Genomic DNA, 20,116 nt, shown 5'->3' with positions numbered 1-20,116 from the left:
TTGCCATCAAGTCAGCTTCAACTTATGGCAACCTTATGAATGACAAACTTCCAAGGCACCCTGTTATTAACAGCTCTGCTCAGGTCTTGCAAACAGAGCTGTTGCTTCTTTGATTGAGTCTATTCACCTGTAAACAGTCTTCCTTTTTGCCTACTGCCTTCCACTTTATCAAGCATTATTATATTTTCTAAGAAGTAATAATGTCTTCTCATTATATGTTGAAACTATGATAACCACAGGTGAATCATTTTGAGTAAGGGATGGAGCAGACGGGCCAAGAGGAGTGGCCAAAGGCTGTTTCAGCTCTGATCACTGTTACTGGACACAACAGTCATGAAGCTGGCTGTCCCATGGTCCCAGGCCACCAGGAAGAGTGGCTTTTTGCTGCCCCTTTTGGGGTTGTCTTTGGTTCACCTTGGGCATCCTTGGCATGACTTCCAGGCAGTCTGGGGGTGTTTGTCGTTTGTACACCATGACCACAAAGCACCCAGAAGATACTTTATTTGGCCCGTGTGTTTTCAGCCTAAGTAAAAATATTCAAGATTTTCCCCAGAGAGGTTTACTTGGCGCCTTCTCAATGTCAAGAAAAGATTTTTTTATTTTATCAGTCATAATACTTGTTTAATTCTTTAAATGAACAATCAAACAAATTAACACAAAGACTATTATATCTGAATTGGCAGGGAACTGATGCAGGAAGGCAACCTTGTTGGATTTCACAGACATACTCTTTCACAACCTGGTCTATCATTCAAATACACCTGTAGAAATATTGTTTTCTCTTGGACTCACCCTCTCTAGAACTTTCCTTTCTTCCTGCATCACTCCCTCTCATTTTGCTCAGGCTACTCCCTCACAAACTATAGCCTTCTCTCTTTCATCTTTACGCCCATGCTTTCCTTCTCTCTCACACAGAAATATACAAGCACAGACACCATTCATTCATAAATCGCAAATACAAGTACCATACAAGAATGTGTGATATGTGTGTGTGTTCCTGTCTGTCTGTCTGTCTGTCATCGCTCACTGTCCTCAAACTGCCACATCTGGTGCTGGAGAGATCTTGAATTACCACATAACAGCTTCACACCTAGTTCTAGGGGAAACTCAAATGTGAGCGTATAATTTGACCCATGAAGGGGCACCTGGCTCCCAAATCAACCCTGCCTCTCCATCAAGCCCTGCCAACTGTAGAAGATTGGCAATGGTGGCAAAGAGTCAGTAACTAGAGAAAATAGCACTGCTCACTCTCCCAGTTAGGAGGAACAGTAGAGTGGTCACTCGCTGCTGGTCACTGTGCCTGCAAATATTTGAGAAGTTCCATCCAGTGCTTTGGCTGGATATCAGGAGTTCTTCAGGATTATGTCAGAGGCATGGCCACACCCATCATCTGGCTCATGGTTATCTGGCAGCATGGTTATCCAGCCCTACAAGCTCACCTGGCTTCAGCCTTGCTATAAGCATCTACCAACACTGCAATGCACGGGAAACCAAGGGAAGCTTCCAATACTTGCTGGCATCAACAGATAATCCCACATGTAGTATCCCTGGGTATCATGTAATATGGATGGCCATGTAGCATTCAAAGACACTAGGACACACAGCATGAATTACTCTGGATTTTTCCATGCATGATCTTTGGTAAAAGCCTCCAACCCAAGAAAGCAATTTTTCAGACAGAAAGGACTGAGAGACAGAAAGGCTTGGCAGTAGGAGTTTGTGGGGGTACACTGAAATCACTGTGAATGAAATAAAGTCCAGATTTTGCTATATGGGCCTCAATGACACCAGTATTTATGCCTTCTTTCAAGCTAAAGCTAAACCCTCTTGGATCATTCTGACTGCCCTTTCCCATATCTATAATGTTCTTAGATAAGGAAAATAAAAATTGACACAATACATTAAAAGCTAGTGTGCCCCCAAACAACCTTGGTTACACTTAAGGGAAAAGGTTACACTGTGTTTGTTCAAAATAAGGAAAGTCATATAAATGTAGTAACCTACAATTAATTATAATATGGAGTAGGCAGCTATGGTGTTTTATAGCTGAAACCCACAGCATCCTAGCCAGCATAGCATGATGAATAATGGGAGTTGCAATGCAAAAACTTATTGAGGGCAATGCCATGTAGTTTCAGGTAAGAAACAGGTTGCTCATATGATCCTTTTTCTACACATAAAAAGTAAATATAGGCGGGTTACAGACCGCCATTTCGGACGTCCTCAGGACGTCCCAGTTTGATAAAGGGGCATCTCTTCTAGATGCCCCTTACCCTGTTATGGACAGAGTCCGTAACAAATGGCGGTGGCCGTTCCACACGGCCGCCGCCATTTTTACGTAACAGACGCTCTGCGTCCACACGTCACGCGGCGGAAGTGACACCGCGAGTGCGCCCTTTGGCACTTGCGGCGTCTCTTCCGGGTTGCTGGAAGGAGCGCGATTTTTGCGCTCCTTCTTTGCAGTGCGGAGGAATCGCGCGGTTTGGCTGCTGCGACTCCTCCACGCTGCAACCGGCAGCGGCCCGAGACCACCCCTTTCGGGCGGTCTGTAACGGGCCATAGTGAACAATTTTTTCCAACCTCACTTCAGGAACATATATCACAGTGAGCATGTAGACATACTGCCAGCCAAAAATGAAAACATGTAGCCAGTATCTATAAGAGAGGGGAGAGAAACTAAAACCACTCCCCCCTCAAACTCATCAGTTTCACAAATATGTCCTCAGTGTGCAGTTGCTATGGTTCTCACTTTTTTTCTTCACTGCTTTTATTGCAAGAGGGATTTCTAATAAAAAAAGCACATCAGGCAAGACAGTCAGTGGTAAGGAGAACATTGGGCAACAAAGTGAAGCACGTCTGGGAACTGTTTGTAAGGGGAAGCAAGAAGATCATTTCTCCATGCTGTAACAAATATTGCAGAAACCACTGCCCTCACAACATTTCAAATAAACTTCTTTATTCTGTAACCTTCTCTGAGGCTAATGCAGACGGAGCCATTAGAGATAGCTATTTTCCCCAAAGTGTGGGCTATTCAAGAAGATGTGGCGCTTGCTGACAAATGCTCCAACTTTCTGTATGAATCAAGCACCATGATGCCAAAATAATACTGAGAGATGACAGATTACTACAGGAGTGAGAAGATATCCAGCAAATGACTGCTCAAACATTCTGCAGCAACAAAGCTCCTTAGAATAAAAACTGTGTTCCTGCAATACTAACTCTACCCTGCAAAATGCAAGTGAAATGGAGCATATGTTTGCCCTTGTTTTCTGTGCGCCTTCAAGTCATTGTTGACATATGGCAACTTTATGGTGGTGATCTTATTTCAGGGTTCTTAAGATTTGTTCGGGGTGTGTGTGTCATTGCCTTCCTCTGAGTCTGGAGGAGTGTGACTTGACCAATGTCATCCAGTAGATTTCTATGGCTATGTAGGGAATGCCCTTGTTACCTAATATCTTATTTATATGTATACATACACAAACACATTATCAAAAATGCTGCCTTTTTAAAAACGTGAAGTGATTTTCAGTTACTTCCTGTTTATTTTATGGGGAGCAGGAGAGGCTTCTCCTAGGCCTAAAACAACTTGGCTATTGCATGGCAAAACTGTTTCCATCCCTAGAGGGTACAGGAAGACATGTGTTCAAAAATGTCCACAATAAGAGTGGGGAGGGATGAGGCCCTCTGAGATCCAGTAAGGAGTGTCCTAGGCTTACTACAACAGCCCGCTCTTGCTCTATTCAGTTGAAGTCAGATTATTTCAATATTGGAGCACCTGAATATCAGAGACTAGAAAAATACCCTCCCAGGTTAAACAAATGCAGTTTCCAGTTGTACCCCATCCAGCACAAAAACAAAACAAAACAAAACAAACAAACAAATACCCTATTTATCACATCCTGCCTAGAAGCAAAAAAGCTGATTTGATTTCAGCTCATACATCCTTCTTCTGTAAGGCTGTAAATAACTGCTAGCCAAATTCCATAGCTAGGATAGGGTAGGATATATGTACTGAGGTATGAATACCCTAGGCACCCAATCCCATCTGATCTTGAAATCTAAGCAGGGTCAGCCCTGGTTAGTACAGTCGGCCCTTCTTATACATGGATTTTTTATACACGGAATCAAGCATACACAGTTTGAGAATGTTCAAAAAAAGTATAAATTTCAAATATCAAACCTTGATTTCCCATTTTATATAAGGGACACCATTTTGCTATGTCATTATATTTAATGGGACTTGAGCATACACAGATTTTGTTATACACAGGGGATCCCAGTGTATAACAAGGGTCCACTGTACTTAGATGGGAGATCACCAGTGAGTATCAGGTGCTGTAGGCTGTATTTCAGAGGAAGAAACTGGCAAAACCATCTCTGAGTATTACTTGCATAAGAAATTAATGGAGTCACCATAAGTTGACAGGCAACTTGGAGGCATATACACAGACTGAGGCTTTGTGTGCTGGAATGGGACTGTATATTATGTTCCCAAACCGCTTCAGTGTGTGATCAGGACAACCATCATCAAGGGAGTTGGCTGGTTACTCTCTTTACAATAAAAACAAGTGCAGAGCAGTGAAGGCAGTTTTTTTCTCTTTAAATTTACCACTGCTGCCAAGTAGCCATGGCTACTCTCATCCTTGGAATGATGCTACCTTATGGAACTTTTTGAGGGAAAACAGTATTCATGAAGAGTCAGCTGCTAAGAAAGGTTTTGATTCCTCTGCTCCATCAAAGGGTACTTCCTCCATGTTGTAAAATTTTGCCACCTGATTTCACCCCCCTGCTGTCCTCCTTTTCACATCCCACATCTCAAATTTCTTGCCAAATGTTTGTAAAGATATTCAGCTTATATCACCATGAATATATATGTGTGTGTGTGGACAGAAAGACAGATAAATACAGATGCAGCTATATCATAGCTATTCATAAAATACATAAAGGAAGCTTAAGTGTGAATTATGCATACACAGATATGTATTTCTGATTACTACTAGAAATGTCTGTTTTTGCAAATGGCCCCTTCTTCTGGGTGTAAAATCTTCATGCGTACGTATGTACCTTCATTGCTTGTTGACTTCTGGTGACCCCACAAATTTCATAGGGTTTTCTTAGGCAAGGAATACTCAGAGGTTGTTATACCCATTCTTTTCTTTGAAATATAGCCTACAACAGCTGGTATTCATTGATGGTTTCCCATCCAAGTACCAACCAGGGCTGACTCTGCTTAGCTCCCTAGCTCAGATAGGATCTGGTAGTGTAGAATATTTAGGCACCTGTAGAAAAAAAATACATGCCTCCTTTTACTGCTATTGATGCTGAGACTTGAAATCCTCAGCAAAGGGAAGTTCTGCTCTATGCTCTGGAAATGACTCAAGAGTTCACCACATCTGCCCTTTTCCTACCCAGAGTAACTTTGAGTGGGGCACCGCAGTTGAGGCCAGTCTGTGTAGACTGGGGGTTGATTCCCAGCTCCTCCATGAAACCCACTGAATGATCTTTGTCAAGTAACATGCTCTCAGCCTCAGGGGAAGGCAACGGCAAACCTCCCCTGAACAAATCTTGCAAGAAAATCCGATGATAGGATCACCTTAGGGTCGCCATAAGTCAGAAAAAACTTGAAGACACACACACACACCACAGTTTCAGCCACTTATAAAGTGTCCTTGAAGATTTGCAAGCATCCGGAAGTCTATGTAAAATCAAATTATAACAGAAAAAGAATGATGATTGGCTAAATAGTATATTTCTTCTTCACAAATAAGTTATGTCGTTCAGAAAAACAGCTTTGTTTACCTGCTGCTGTCTTTGCCGCCTCATCTGGGCAAACTGTGACATCAAGATTTGTTGATCCAGTAATTCCATTCTCTGTTGCCTCTGTATGTCTACAGTTGCTCCCATTCCAACTCTGGTTTCACTGGATGGCTCCGTAGATGAGAAAATTGGTTCAAGAGTCCAAGAAAATATTTTTGCCACACCACTGGGTACACAAAGTATCTGGTACACTTTTAGAACACTGTTGCTGTAGCACATTCCAGAAATCTGAAAGCAAAAACAAATTAAAAAGCTTATATTACTGCTATCAAAATGACATATTGATGGGCAATGTTGAGATAACATTTTTGGTTTCCTCTAGTATAATCTTTTTAGAATCTAATCTGAAGTTCAAGAGACTGTTAGTTTAAATGCCAAAGCAACCCATCAAGATGCTAACATTCACTCTCTATTGAATCTTGAGTCTGTCATCAAGGATGTGGCTGTTAATTAATACAAGAATCAACCATGTTCATTTCAATGGAAAAATATAGAAATGATCCTATGTATTTCATTCTTTTCTTCTCTGTTCCTATTAATTATTTGGACCTGATGTTATTTTATTAGTATATAATCAGGATAAAAAAACCAGCGCAAAAATGCAAGAAAGGAGACAGTATAACATCATGAAATAGCTACAAAAAAGAAGTGGTTTGAATGTTTATTGTGAAAGCACTTAGTTACCAACTTTGTCATCTTAGTATTGACATTTGACAATGTAGTGAAAACACTAAAATGAAAAAAGCCACCACATGCTGATTTTGGTGTGCTAATAAAGCTGTTGAGTAATTTATGAGAGAATTTCTAAATGACAAAAGGCATTTATTAGGCAGTTCTTTCTCTTCTCCCAATGAGACTTTTTTATGAAGCATTTTAGGCTACAGCTCAGTTCTTACAGATACAGTAAACCAGTGTTTGGGCTAGACTACTTCAGACTGTCCACTTGTTTGTAACAACAACAACAACCTGCCTTCACAAAATATTATCATTTTATTTAATTTACATTTCTCACTTTATCCAAACAGGTTAGAGCAGTGTACATGATTCTCCCCACCCATTTATGTTCACAATAACTCTGTGATGTCAGTTAGTTTGAAAGTTAATGGCTGGCCAAAGGTTATCTAGTGAGTGTTATGCCTGAGTAGGGACTAACCCATGTCACATATCATATTTTACTACACAGAAAACTGGATGTCAATGGGGAAAGCAAAGCTAGAATCCTTCTGCTCTCTCTCTCTCTCTCTCCCTCTCTCTCTCTGTGGTTTGCATATATGGAAGTATTAAATAATGTGAGTCTGTGTGAAGACATACAATCTGTACATATCAGTGTGTAAAAATCAGGGCTTTGATTTAACTTCCTTTCACATCCCCTTGATTCAACATTCTTTATTCCTAGCTCCATTGGATTTAAACATATTTCACTGAAAGGCATAAACAGCAGAAGTAAAACAGTAGGTTTTCATTTTTCTAAAAACCTAAGGTTCTCATCCTATGTACAGTCACCTGGGGAATAAACTGAATTGAACTCAACAAAGCTCACTTCACATAGACATGTATAGTATTGCTCTATTAAACTGTTTTCTTGGGGCCTATCTTGCATTTCTTTCCTAGCTATTTCAGAAATAGTCCTTATTGGTTTTGCAGATTCATAGGTGAGAACTCATTTTTAATTAATATGTTTTGCTATGAGTTTGCTAATGAATTTTCACCTATGAATCTGCAAAACCAACAAGGACTATTTCTGAAACAGCTAGGAAAGAAATGCAAGATAGGCCATATGGGACCTAGAGTGATGGTATCTGTGTCTTCTTTATACCCAAGCTTCCCAGTCATGTCACTATTGCATGTATACAATATGATCTCGTGGATTCTAGATCTTTTCTGTATAGCTCTACAATTAAACCCAACAGCTGGTTCCTTAGGACAGCCTAGAGACAAGGACAGATATTCCAAACCCATTTGACAGACAACTTTGCTAATGACTTGCTTTACTTTTAGCACTGTGAAAGGGGCAAGTTTATCCTTTCAGGAATTAATACAATGAATATGGGTTATCAGACCTACTTCTATTCATCTGGTAAAAAATAAGGGAGTACATGTTTCTTTTTCCTGTCAGAAAAAAAGAACCTTACTAAAACAGAGATCAATCCAGTATTGCACTTCTTACCACTACTCTTTAGCCCTGGAGGATTTCTAAGTCCCCCCAATATACTTTTTGGAGAAGCAGTAGGATACAGTGAGTAGAAGGGACCCCCTTTCCTCCTAAATCCACTAGAACCTACCATTCTTCCTTCCTGCTTAGGGATGCCATAACCCGGCGGCCCCCGTGATAATCACGCTTTTGGGGGGCCCCTCCCGGTCACGGTCCGGTTTGGGGGCCCCCCATGCCTTGTTCCCGGTTCGGGGTCCGCTCCTCCTGCGGCCATAGCCGCTGCCGCTAATGCGGCTGGCTGCGACGCCAACCCACCTCCTCCTCCGGCTCCGCCTTCTCCTCCTCGGCGGCAGAAGCGCCGCCGCCACCGCGTCAGGGCTTGCCCACCCGCGCGCATGGGGCTCCAAAATAGGAGCTCGTCCCTTGCTTTGGCCAGCCAGCCATTGGCCAGCTGGCCAAAGAGGATGGGCTCCTCGGTGCGCGCCGCCCAGGCCTCAGCAGGGGCCAGCGGCAGTGCGTGCGCCTGCCCCACTTCCCTCTGGTGCGTGCGCGCCTGCCCTGCTTTCCTCTGTGCGCGCACCTGCGCTGCTTCCCTCCGCGCGCGTGTGCGCGCCAGCCATCCTAAGGAGGAGGAGGGGGAGGAATGAGCCGGAGGAAGGGTGCCTGAAGGCCAGGGCAGAATTGGGCCGGAGGAGGAGGAGGAGGAAAGCTGAGTCAGTGGCCATTAGGTCTGCCTTGGTTTTTTGGGTTTTTTAAATTATTTTTAAAAATATAAAATACTTATTTTATTTTATTTTATTAATTTTTATTATTGCTTTTTATTTTTTTATTTCATTAATTTTTATTATTGTTTGTTTTATTTTATTTCATTAATTTTTATTATTGCTTTTTATTTTATTTCATTAATTTTTATTATTGCTTTTTATTTTATTTCATTAGTTTTTATTATTGCTTGTTTTTTATTTCATTAATTTTTATTATTGCTTGTTTTTTATTTTATGACATTAATTTTTATTATGAAATATATACACCCCTGCCTTGTTTTTTATTTTATTTTTCATTATTTTTTATTATTAAATATATGCAAGTGCATTTTCTGTGTATTTATGGCGCTTTGAATGCTAACAAGTCTGCCTTTCTTGGACAATTATAGTGATGATGATGATGATGGTGGTGATATTGATATCAACAAGCCTCTGAGGCACGGCCAATGTAACTTGCTGTGATTTTTACAAACTCATGCGCAGTGAAGAAAAGCCACAGTCCCTTGCCCAAGTACACACTTCTGAGAAGTACAGTTGAACCCGAGGGCAAATACATTTCTGCCATCTGTCTAGGAATAATGCCCAAATGTCCTCCATTTTGATCATGCCTAAAAAACATGCATTTATATTAACATTTTAAAAAAAACCTCAATTTTTTGCACGTCCTCCATTTTTAAAAATGTGTCCTACATTGCCCTACATTTGTCCCGGTTTGGAGCTCCTGACTTATGGCAACCCTATGCCTGCTGAATGCCACCACTATATACTGCTCGTATATACATTGTAGGAGGGCCACAGCCTCTGAACTTGTCTCTCTTGTGTCTTTAATGTAGCATGAAGGAGATGCAATAAATTTACTTCCAATTTGAGAACATGGCAAAATAATATCAAATAATTAGTATTGTCCAAGATCAGCTAGTTAGCTATTCCTGCAGTAATCTAGGATCACATATGCTGTTAGACTCTGATCAGTACTAATGCTATTCTATCAGCATAAATAGCAAACATCAGAGAATGAAAATGTGTGCATATTTCCATCCAATCCTTCGAGCATCTATAATACCATTCTAGTTATATATTAGCAAGTTCTTTGGCAATCAGAACTTCCCCTTTCTCTAGTTCACAAACTATCACTTGAAAGCCTAAAGACTTGCAAATTCCATTTATTTTTCTCTCTACAAAAATGGGGGGCGAGTATTAAGTGAAAAGAAAAAGGGCCCATTACAGCTTCTTTCACAAACAACTGTAATCTAAACTATCTTGCATATTGTCTTGGTATCTTTATTCACAAAACTCTTGAAAACCATGTGGTGAGAGAAAGAAGTTCACAAGATAAAATAAAATTGAGACAGTATGCTGTTGATACCTAGCTCTATTCCTCTCTTCCACCTAATTCCAAGGAAGCTGTTCCTGTGTTAAATTGGCGACTGGCAACTGTAACTGACTGGATGAAGGCAAACAAACTGAAGCTTAATGTAGACAAGGGAGAGGTGCTCAAACAAAAGACAGATCTAGGAATATGGATTCAACCTGTGTTAGATGGGGTTCAGCTCTGAGCCTAGAGGCCCAGATTTCAGCAGTGACCAGGAGTGCTTTTGCACAGTTAAAGCTAGTGGGCCAACTGCACCCATTCCTGGAGAAGTCAAATCTATGCAGGGCGGTACATGCCTTGGTTACATCCATTTAGATTACTGTGATGTGCTCTACATGGGTCTACCTTTGAAAAGTTCTCAGAAACCTCAGTTGACCCAAACAGCTGCAGTAAAACTCCCTTGTTGCAACAGCTGCACTGTCTGCCAGTCTGTTTCCAGGCAATTCAAAGTACTGGTTCTGACCTATAAAGCCCTATATGACTTGGGTTCTAAGTTATATGAAGGACTATATCCCCCTGTATGAGTACACTAGAGTACTAGGGTCACCTGAAGAGGCTCTTCTCTTTGTCCCACCACCTTCTCATGTTGATTTGGTGGGACAAGCGAAAAGGCCATTGCAGTGGCTGCTTCCAGACTTTGTACTCCCCACCTAGAGAACCCAGAATGGCCCCATCTTTGCAGTGGCAGATGAAAATATTTTCATGCCACTAGGCTTTTACAAAATGATAAGGGTTGGGCTTTTAATGTGGTGCAGTGCTGTTTTTAATAGTTTTAAAGGTTTACACTTAGTTTTAATGCATTTTAATAATGTTAAGGTTTAATGTTTTAACTCATAAATTGTACCATTTTTTAAAACCTTACACTTTTATTTTGCTTTTCAGATAGTTTTAAATATGTTGTTAGCTACCTTGAGCCCATTTATCAGGAGCAAGGTGAGATATAAATGTTTAAAATAAATAAAGTGATGGAATTCTGTATTGTCACTTCTAGTTGCCACATCAAACTACTCATGTAATAAATGGCCTTCATCCCATGTTGGGCAAGGACACTTTCATCTCACAAACCTTAGGTTGTTATGACAGCTCCTAAAACCTAACAACAACTGACTACCAAAACGAATGAACAAAACAGACCAGACCTTTCAATAGATTCATCTGCCAAGTTTGTCCTCTATAACTACTTTAGCAATACTGCTCCAGAAGGTAATAATAATAACTACTTCCTCATACTGGAGGTTATCTAATGAAGCTGAATGGTGGAAGATTCAAGACAGAGAAAAAGACACCCTTAAACTACAGCCTGTCGTTAAACTACAGGTATCGCTAGATATATTGATAGCCACCAACTTCCATTACTTAAAATGGCAGATTAGTCAAATTCATATTCATAAAATGATATCATGTAGTTTGACCCATTTTGATAACAATGCTTGATTTGAAGAAGCAGGACAAGAGAGTTTTCCAAAGAGAGCAAGAATATGAAGAGAAAGAAAAGGGGAGAATGCCAGACATGCTGCAGCTGTCTCATCTACAGTTTAATTTTGTGGTCACATTTCTATGCATCAGTAGCAGACAATCTGGTGGCTTTCAGATGTTTGGGGTTACAGTGTCCATCATCCCTAGCCACGTAGATCATGCTGATTGTGACTGTATCCCCAAACATCTGGAAGGCTCCAGGTTGCCTGCCCCAGCCAAGCACATTCCCAGCATTAGTGAACATCTTGTTAGTAATTAATAATAAAAACATCCTTCCCACTGAGCTTCAGTCTTGCTCTATCTCAAACGATTTTCAATGGCATTCTTATTTTCCTTCCCCTTCTTAAGGTTGTATTTGGCAGCACTATTACAGTAACTTCTTAGGGCCGCAAATGGTGCCAGATGATATGCTTGTCATGACCAGTCATAAAATGGTAGTTTCAGTCAGGATTGTTAAAGGCTACCAGTGAGAGAGGGTACATTTTATTGCCTGGGTCAGAGCAGGCAGGCCTCTGAAAACCAGTTGTTGCGAAATAGTAGAATAAAAGGACAACTGTCCTCATCACCTGTCTGATAGACTCCCCAGAAGCATCTGATTAGCCACTATGCACAACTGCCATTTTAAGTAATGGAAGTTGGTAGCTATCGACACTCATACACCATTGCTGTTCTATGTTCTTTAATCTCAATCTCATTAGTAGACAAAAGTCTTATCTTTCCATTGTATGCTAACCTTTGCATGGAACAAAGCACAATCTGAAACACATTATGACTTTCTTATGCAAAACTTTTATATTCTTCAGAAGGTTCACGCACACAAAAATACAATGGGGAAAGTGGAAATATAAAGGGGAGGGGGAAGAGACGTTATGCAGACAAAAATGAAAAACACTAAAAATTCCACAACACAGCATGATTCTTGTACGTCAGAAGCTATACATGGCACTAAATTTTCAAACTCAGTACATGGAAAAAAATATTTTGTAGACTTTTCATTCGGTTTGAAAAAATATTTTTTTCTATCACAGCAAACCAAAGTAGTGGCTTTTCAGAATAGCTTTTTAAAAGAGTTCCAGACAGTAGGAAGAAAGCCAGTTTGTTTGTTGTTGTTTTTCAGATCTATGGTTATGTGCTAGGAGTGCCATGTGGCGTAACATTGTTAACATTAATATGAATTACATATGAAGCTAATTCTTTATCCTGTTTCTGTATATATAACAGCTTGGAGGCTAGGTTTCCTGTCCTCTGAAAGGAAAGGTTTCCTCCACATTGAAAAAAAAAAAGGCTCCTTCCAATAAGAGGAAGGGAAACTTTGGAGACAACCTAATGTATTTTTAATTCAGTAGTAAATACTGAAAGGAGGAAAAAACATTTAAAATTCATATTTGTAAAGTTATTGCCAAATAGAGATGTCATTAAAATTTGTTGCTGGGGAAGGTGAATCAGACCTGAACAACAGTTCTTTAACAAGAGAAGAGATGCTAGGATGCTAGAATATGCTGGTAAATGTCCAGCTTGCAGTAAGAACCTACTCTTTTCCTCCAAAGATAACTACAGTGGAACCTCGCCATACGCAGGGGATCCGTTCCGGATCCCGCCGCGTATGGCGATTTCTGCCTATGCTCGAGCCCCATTGTAAACAATGGGGCTCGTGCACGGCAGCGTGGAGGTGCGCGCGGCGCAACGGGCGCACGCGCCCATTCAACTGAATGGGATGCGCCACCCCTTCTGCCCCGCGCGCGTGCCGCCGCTTGAGCATGTATGCTCAAGGCCGCGTATGGCGCGCCCGCCTATGACGAGGTTCCACTGTATATACGGGCAACCTTACTCAGTTTCTCCAGTTGCTCCCTAGAGTTACTCATAGATGGTATTTTATTTATCCCTTCCCTGCCCTCTGAATACAGTGTTACTTATCATGTTATCTGCCTAACCATTAGGGAATACTTTGAAAAGTGTTAGAATTAACCCTACAAATAGTATCGAGGAAGTAGTGTAAGAAAGCAAACAATGTTTCATGATATTTAACAGTACAGTGGTGCCCCGGGTTACGAAATTAATTCGTTCCGCTGTCAATTTCGTAACCCGAAAGGCTTTCGCAAGCCGAATTCCCATAGGCGCTAATGGGGAAAAGCCGCGATTCCGTGTGAAATCGCGCCGAAAAGCACCAAAAGTTTTTTCGTAACCCGAAAAAACTTTCGTAACCCGGAACAATGTTTTCCAATGGGATTTTTTCGTATCCCGAAAATTTCGTAACCTGGGTATTTCGTATCCCGAGGTACCACTGTATTGGCTTTCGCCAAGATATTTGAAAACACAACACATATAAGACATTATGAAAATCAGTTTGTTAGCCATTCTACCATTTACTGACCACATAATAATAATAATTTATTTATAGCCCGCCCAATCACAAGGAATCTGGGTGGGTTACAGCAATAAAAATACAGAGAATACAATACAATACAATAAAAGAGAGCAACGTGAGTTACAGAATTTACAGCTAGACTTGATGGAACTGGGCCTGTCTTTTTCACTCCCTCCCAGGACTGATGATGACAGTAGGTACGGAAGAAGGGTTCTTCTTCTTGAGGCAGGAATTTTATTTTAATTAATTTTAATTTAATTCTTCTCATTAAATTTAAGAGAAGAGTTGGTGGACACAGTGACATAAGTCACAGTAAATGGGAAGAGGAACTAGATAGGGAAGGCTTGTCAGAAGAGATCCGTCTTAAGAGCCTTCTTAAAGGCTGTAAGAGTAGAAATGTGGAGGATCTCCTGTGGCAGGTCATTCCATAATAAATAGTAGCTGAATGACTGGACCACAAAACAGTCACTATCTTACCTTCAGTTCTTGGTACTTATTGTTTTGTGGTTAGTTCAGAAAACCCAAGAGCAGACAAGAGAATCACACATTCAAGCATATTTGCAACTAATAAAATACAGTGGGCCCGGCAGTGAAACAAGCTCCCTCAGAGTGTAGTTGGAGTCTCCTTCCTTAGAGGTCTTTAAACAGAGGCTGGATGGGGATGCTTTGATTTAGATTTCCTGCATGGCAGGGGGTTGGACTGGATGGCCCTTGCGGTCTCTTCCAACTCTATGATTCTATGAGGTTTGGTTCAGGACTCCCTGTGGATACTAAAATCTGTGGATGCCTGTCCCATTACATACAATGGCATAGTTAAATGGTGTCCCTTATATAGAATGACAAAAGTCAAGGTTTACTTTTTGGAATGTATGTATTTTTATATTCTCAAATTGTGGATGATTGAATCCATGAATAAAAAATCCATGGATATGGAAGGCTGAATGTATGGCTAAATACGATGGGATGGCGGTGGGTAGACCAAGGATCTTGGAAACAATGCATGTAAATGTAAGTATAAAAAGGGATTGCTAAAATCCCCATTAAAATATTTGAAAGTTTCAAAAGAATCCAAAGCATTTCAGTTTTTATTTTAGAATATTAGCCATTGTGTTTTATTTTTACACAGTGAACCATGATAATGGATCATTTGATAAAGAACAGTTTTTGGATCACTTTGCATGTGTTGAATCTCCATGAAAAAACTGTAGTCAAGATAATGCAGGTAGGTGGTAACTCTGAAATTACAACTTCTTCAGCAGTCCTTCAATGAAATACCATCTTCTACATTCATTGTGCCTATTTTGGTCCCACAAATGCAACCTGAACAGTTTTCTATACTGACAGGATATCATTTATCAACAGATACCTTCACAAACCTGATCTCAAGAAGTATAGCAATTTACTTTGTTTTATATTAAATGGGTACTTCTGTCAAAGGCACATCACCTGCAATTATTTCCTCGGAAATTGGGTGTGTTGGATTTAAAGAAACTTGACATATGCAAAGTACCAAAACTGGACATTTACCAGCATATTCAATAGCATCAGGTTTAGGATAAATTAGTAAACAACAGGCAGTACAAAAATAGAAGGCTGCCAAGTATCTGACTACTTATGGTATGTGCTTTTCAGAGTATAGCTTGAAGGCTTGCCAAAAAAATTGTACAATTCAATTAATGTGCTTTTGTCTCCCAAACAAAGGAAGTTACGTTTGACAAAGGATGTTAAGGAAGACTATTTCCCCTCATCTGTCCAAATAATCAGTGTAAGCACTTCTTTGTTTCAAAAACAGAAAAGAAAGACTAATTTTCCTGTCCATTTCCCCCAAAATATCAGCTATCAACCAGCTAGCAAAAGAAAAACAAGTAAAGCACTGTTAGCCTAATATGGATTCAATGGATTATTAAAAATAAACTTTAAAAACCAAAATTTCATTTATAATCTAGACCAATATAATCCAATGAGACAACTATTAAAGAAAGAAAACTATGTAGAAATTAAGTCTGAAAAATCAACTGCAACTTTTCTGCCATTGCTTTAAGTCCACGCTAAGTTTTCAATCTGGGTCTAAACACTCTAAAGGCACCAGATCCTATCTGATTTTGAAGTCAAGCAGGGTTAGCTCTTTAATGGGAGACTGCCAAGTGCAGTAGGCTATATTCCAGAGGACAGAACTGGCAAATCTTTTGAGTATTCATTGCTTAAGAAAACTTTATGATAGGGTTGCCATAAATGGACCAGGCAACTCAAAGGCACATACACATACAAATTAACCTGGAGACAGTCAGAATTGTCCAAGATGGAGTCATCTGCATGCATGGGCTCATTCCTCATCACTAGCTAAAGGACTAGGAAAGAATCTTTGAAAACAGACTGCAGACCTTGTGCTTGGAGATCCTATGTGCTGAATGACAGTTATGTCACATTTATCATCTTTGCTGGTTGGTAGAAAGGGAACAGGGAGGGCCCAGCCTAACTTCCCATGGAAGGGGCTTCCACATCCTGGGAGAAGCCACTGAAAAGGTCTTCTCGTGTGTCCTCATCAAAGATACCCATGAGAGTGATGGAACTGAGAGCAATGCTCAACTCCATGTCTGCCTCTTTATCTTGAATCATTTTAACCTGGTTTCCAGTCTGGGTATGAAGACCACGTCCTTGTTGGCCCTAATATGTGGGGAGGGGAAGGGTGACTCATGAGCTGTGTGCAGCTCTAAAGGTTATTTTTGCTCTCTTCTGTGGACGCATGAACTAGGGGACCCTAATAAATGGCCAACTGCATCCCCCAGACTCTTGATTACATCATGGGGTTCATGGATCTGTTCACTCCCTGCTTTATAATTGGTCTGGAGTCTCCAAAATTCTTTCAGATATGTGGGTGGGTCTGCAGGGGTCCAAGTGCTGGAGATGCCCAGTAGCCCAACTGCTGAAAGTTGCCCAGTTTTGTCCTAGTTGATGGCCATCATCAGAAGATGGATTGGAGGAAACTGTTGATTATCCTGGATCTTCCAATAGCTTCCTCTAGCTGGATGGACTCAGGAGATAGCTTACCAAGGTGGCTGAACAGCTTTATCGGCAGAGGTTGGAACAAAAGTGCATTCTCAACATCAAGAGTGTTTATGGGCCAGGTAATATTGCTGGCAAGCCTTGTTGTCAAAGTAGTAAGCATAGTTCCACCACTAACAACTATCGTAAGCCAATGTGTTGGAGTAAGAAGATTCAGTTGATCTTGAGTGCCTTGCACTGTAGTGGTCATGGTGCCTATGTGACTGATGGCCTCAGTACCAAGAATGTCGAGCCTGACAGCATCCCCTGGAATGCACCAGGTGCTCAATAGCTTCCTTAGAAATGATATGTGAAACTGAACCCAGTAGGTCTTGAAATTGATGGTGAAATTGGGGAGGGCAAGAATGTGACCTTCAGAATGGGAGAAAACTCTAAGATATCATCCTCAAAAACAATTTCTTTAGGAGGATAATGCAAGATGGTGACCACCTCCACCCCAACAGTAGAATGTTATTAACTCTTCGCTTCAGAATCATACAGTTCCTCTTGTGTAGCAGCTCCAGAGGCCTTGAAGCCAGTGTTGGTGGAATTATCTGGAGTCAAAAGTCCCTTAAAAACCAGGGAATGACAACGGTCCTTGTCCTTGGAGGGCTACTCCTTCTTATGCTTTCGCTGTAATGTCATTGACAGTATTTTGACCTCCAAAGACTTTCCAGGTATGGGGAGACTTGTACATTCCACGCCACTGTCGGAACTGGCCCTTGCAGCCTTTAACAGGGTCAAGATGGACTCCATCAATGATTATTTGGCTCTACACCAAGCAGAAGAGTTGGCAGTTGGAGCCAAAGTGAACTCTGAATGACTCTTTGTGGCCTCTATACTGACCAAAATAGATGGCTGAATAGGCAGCACTTGAGGCCTGAGGGCCTGCTCATACTTAGTTGTGTTTGAACTCCATTTCATCTTGTTTGAGCTGAAAAGGTGGTATTGTGTGCATGACTTAAGCAACTGAGACAGTTCAAGTGTCCATCCCATCCCAGGATTATCATGCCACAAGAAACACACTTTTTGAAAGACACCAGTGAGGAAAGACATGCAAAGGGAAAGTGCAGCTTCAACTGCCAATACTAAGCAACTTGTATCCAAAGAACCTGGCTACCTCCGGAGCTGTATCAGTTACAGGAGGTTGTAATGAGATTGAAAGTAAATGGACAAACCCAGTTCCTATCGATGCTGGCAAAAAAGAGCTGGCAGTTTTGGCAGGAAGCCTGTTGGAGGTGGGCAGGACTACTGCCAAATAACTTATGTAATGCTCTAGAAGGTTTTGAAAGATGCACTGTGCAGGCATCTGTGTGAGTCACAGAGAGCACGAAGAACAAATTGATAAAAATAACCTCTTTGTTATTTTCATTAGATCCTAGGAAGACAGCAAAACATTTTGGGCAGAAAGAGATTGGATATGGGACAATAAACTTGAACTTAATTCATGACACAAAAATCCTTATAGCCAGGGAATCAGCTGATCCAGGGATACTAATATAATATGACTTGGATGAAACTGCATTTCACTTAAACACATGTAGCTGATAGTACTTTGTACCAGTTTAAGCTGCTGTACCAGCTTTGCCTCAATGCTATGGAATCCTGGGAACTGTAGTTTTTGTGAGACATTTAGCCTTCTCTGTCAGGGAGCTCTGTTGCCACAACAAACTATAGTACCCAGAATTCCACAGCATTGAGCCATAGCAATTAATATCAAACTGTGTTATTACTGCTCTGTGGATGCAGCCCATGAAAAATGTCTGGGAACTTAAAGCAAAACGTTCCTGTCAAGATTTTGAGACAGGTTGGCAGTAAGCATATAACATTGGATACTACAGTCCTCCCTCCATTCTAACCGTCTTCGAACTTGCGTCCCTCGCTTATGTCTTTAAATGGCCAGGGACTATATGGGGTACCTTTCCCTGCATGTTCCATCCTCTTCACTGTGATCAACAGTGGGTATCTTGTAGAATTCTCCTTGCTGACTGAGCCTCAGAATTAATCCACAAGTATCATATGTCTGCCTTATAAGTAACAAGATAGGGCATACATGATATATTCCTGTTTCTGGCTACCTGCCTGCCATCAGCAGTGCATGAGATATTCCATTGCTGAGCAGCCATTGCAAGGTAGAAAACAATAGGCATGTATAGCCTGAGTGGTTACCAAATCAAAAGTATATAGCCACTATTATGAAGTAGACAGTATTTATGTAATTTTTAGATAAACTATACTATTTAAAATTTAATTAAAATGATTTAAAAGGAAAAAGGGGGAAAAAAAGGTTGGGTCATTCTGACTGCTGCCCAAACACCACAACATATGGTGATAATATCAGACTCTGAGATGGATAAGACTATCTTTCACAACGCAAGCTCTTAAAGAAGGCCCCTGGCTTTGAGCAGAGGCATGTACTTTTACTTACTCTCTTGTACTTACTCTCAACTAAAAATGTTACCGGATGCCTCCAGCTTCATGGATTTGAAAAGACAAATGATACTGTTAGTCACCTTGTATTTTTAAGAATGGCAGACATGGCAAAATGCCTTCAAATAATGTAATATTTATGCATGGTTGTTAGTGGGATGAAGAGAAGAAGGAAAGGAGTTGACAGGCTATGTGCTGATTACATCAGTGGCCTAAATATATGGTAAAAGCTTGTCCCTCCACCAAAACAAATGACTTAGTACTGCAAACTCAACACATTAACAGTTTTCAAAGACCAGAGTAACCCATGCACTGAAAAGGAAAGGATCTGGTAATTTTCAACAGTGAAATATTCAAGAGTTTACAAAGTTAATGTGATCCCTTCCAGATGTGAAACAATTGCTACCATTCCCCACTGCCATAAACAAGTTACTGCAATCGATAGTAATGACCTGTAAGTTAAGAGATATGAAGATGCTATTTTAGGAGAGTTGCATTTACTCGTGCGTACAAATTATACCTGCTATTTTAAATAACTCTTTATATAGCTTGTAGGAGGAAGTAAAGAGAGAGATGATCAAGTGTCATTTCCAGGTTTAGCTGAATGACAACAGAGGTGGAAAATAGGTCTGTCATAAAACAATAATAATTTAAAAACACTTGAAAAGCCTCTCAAAGTTAGAATCAGGGCAGGCTTC

The 20,116-nt window shown here is 40.7% G+C and overlaps 1 protein-coding gene across 2 annotated transcripts in view; it reads right to left on the bottom strand.

Annotated features, from left to right (window-relative positions):
- UBAC2 (UBA domain containing 2) overlaps positions 1-20,116 on the bottom strand; it is a 100,281-nt gene that overhangs the window by 13,599 nt on the left and 66,566 nt on the right. For both annotated transcript variants that reach the window (XM_089511211.1, XM_089511210.1), the window contains exon 7: positions 5,800-6,045. In XM_089511211.1, coding sequence (XP_089367337.1) covers positions 5,800-6,045 — 246 coding nt within the window. The remainder of the gene's footprint in view (positions 1-5,799; positions 6,046-20,116) is intronic.

The sequence above is a fragment of the Sceloporus occidentalis genome, unplaced genomic scaffold, assembly GCF_023333645.1.
Source record: "Sceloporus occidentalis isolate IW3139 unplaced genomic scaffold, rSceOcc1.0.p SCAF_2, whole genome shotgun sequence".
Lineage (NCBI taxonomy): Eukaryota > Metazoa > Chordata > Lepidosauria > Squamata > Phrynosomatidae > Sceloporus > Sceloporus occidentalis.
Note: the sequence above shows the minus strand (reverse complement) of the source record. Positions and strands in the feature narration are given on the sequence as shown.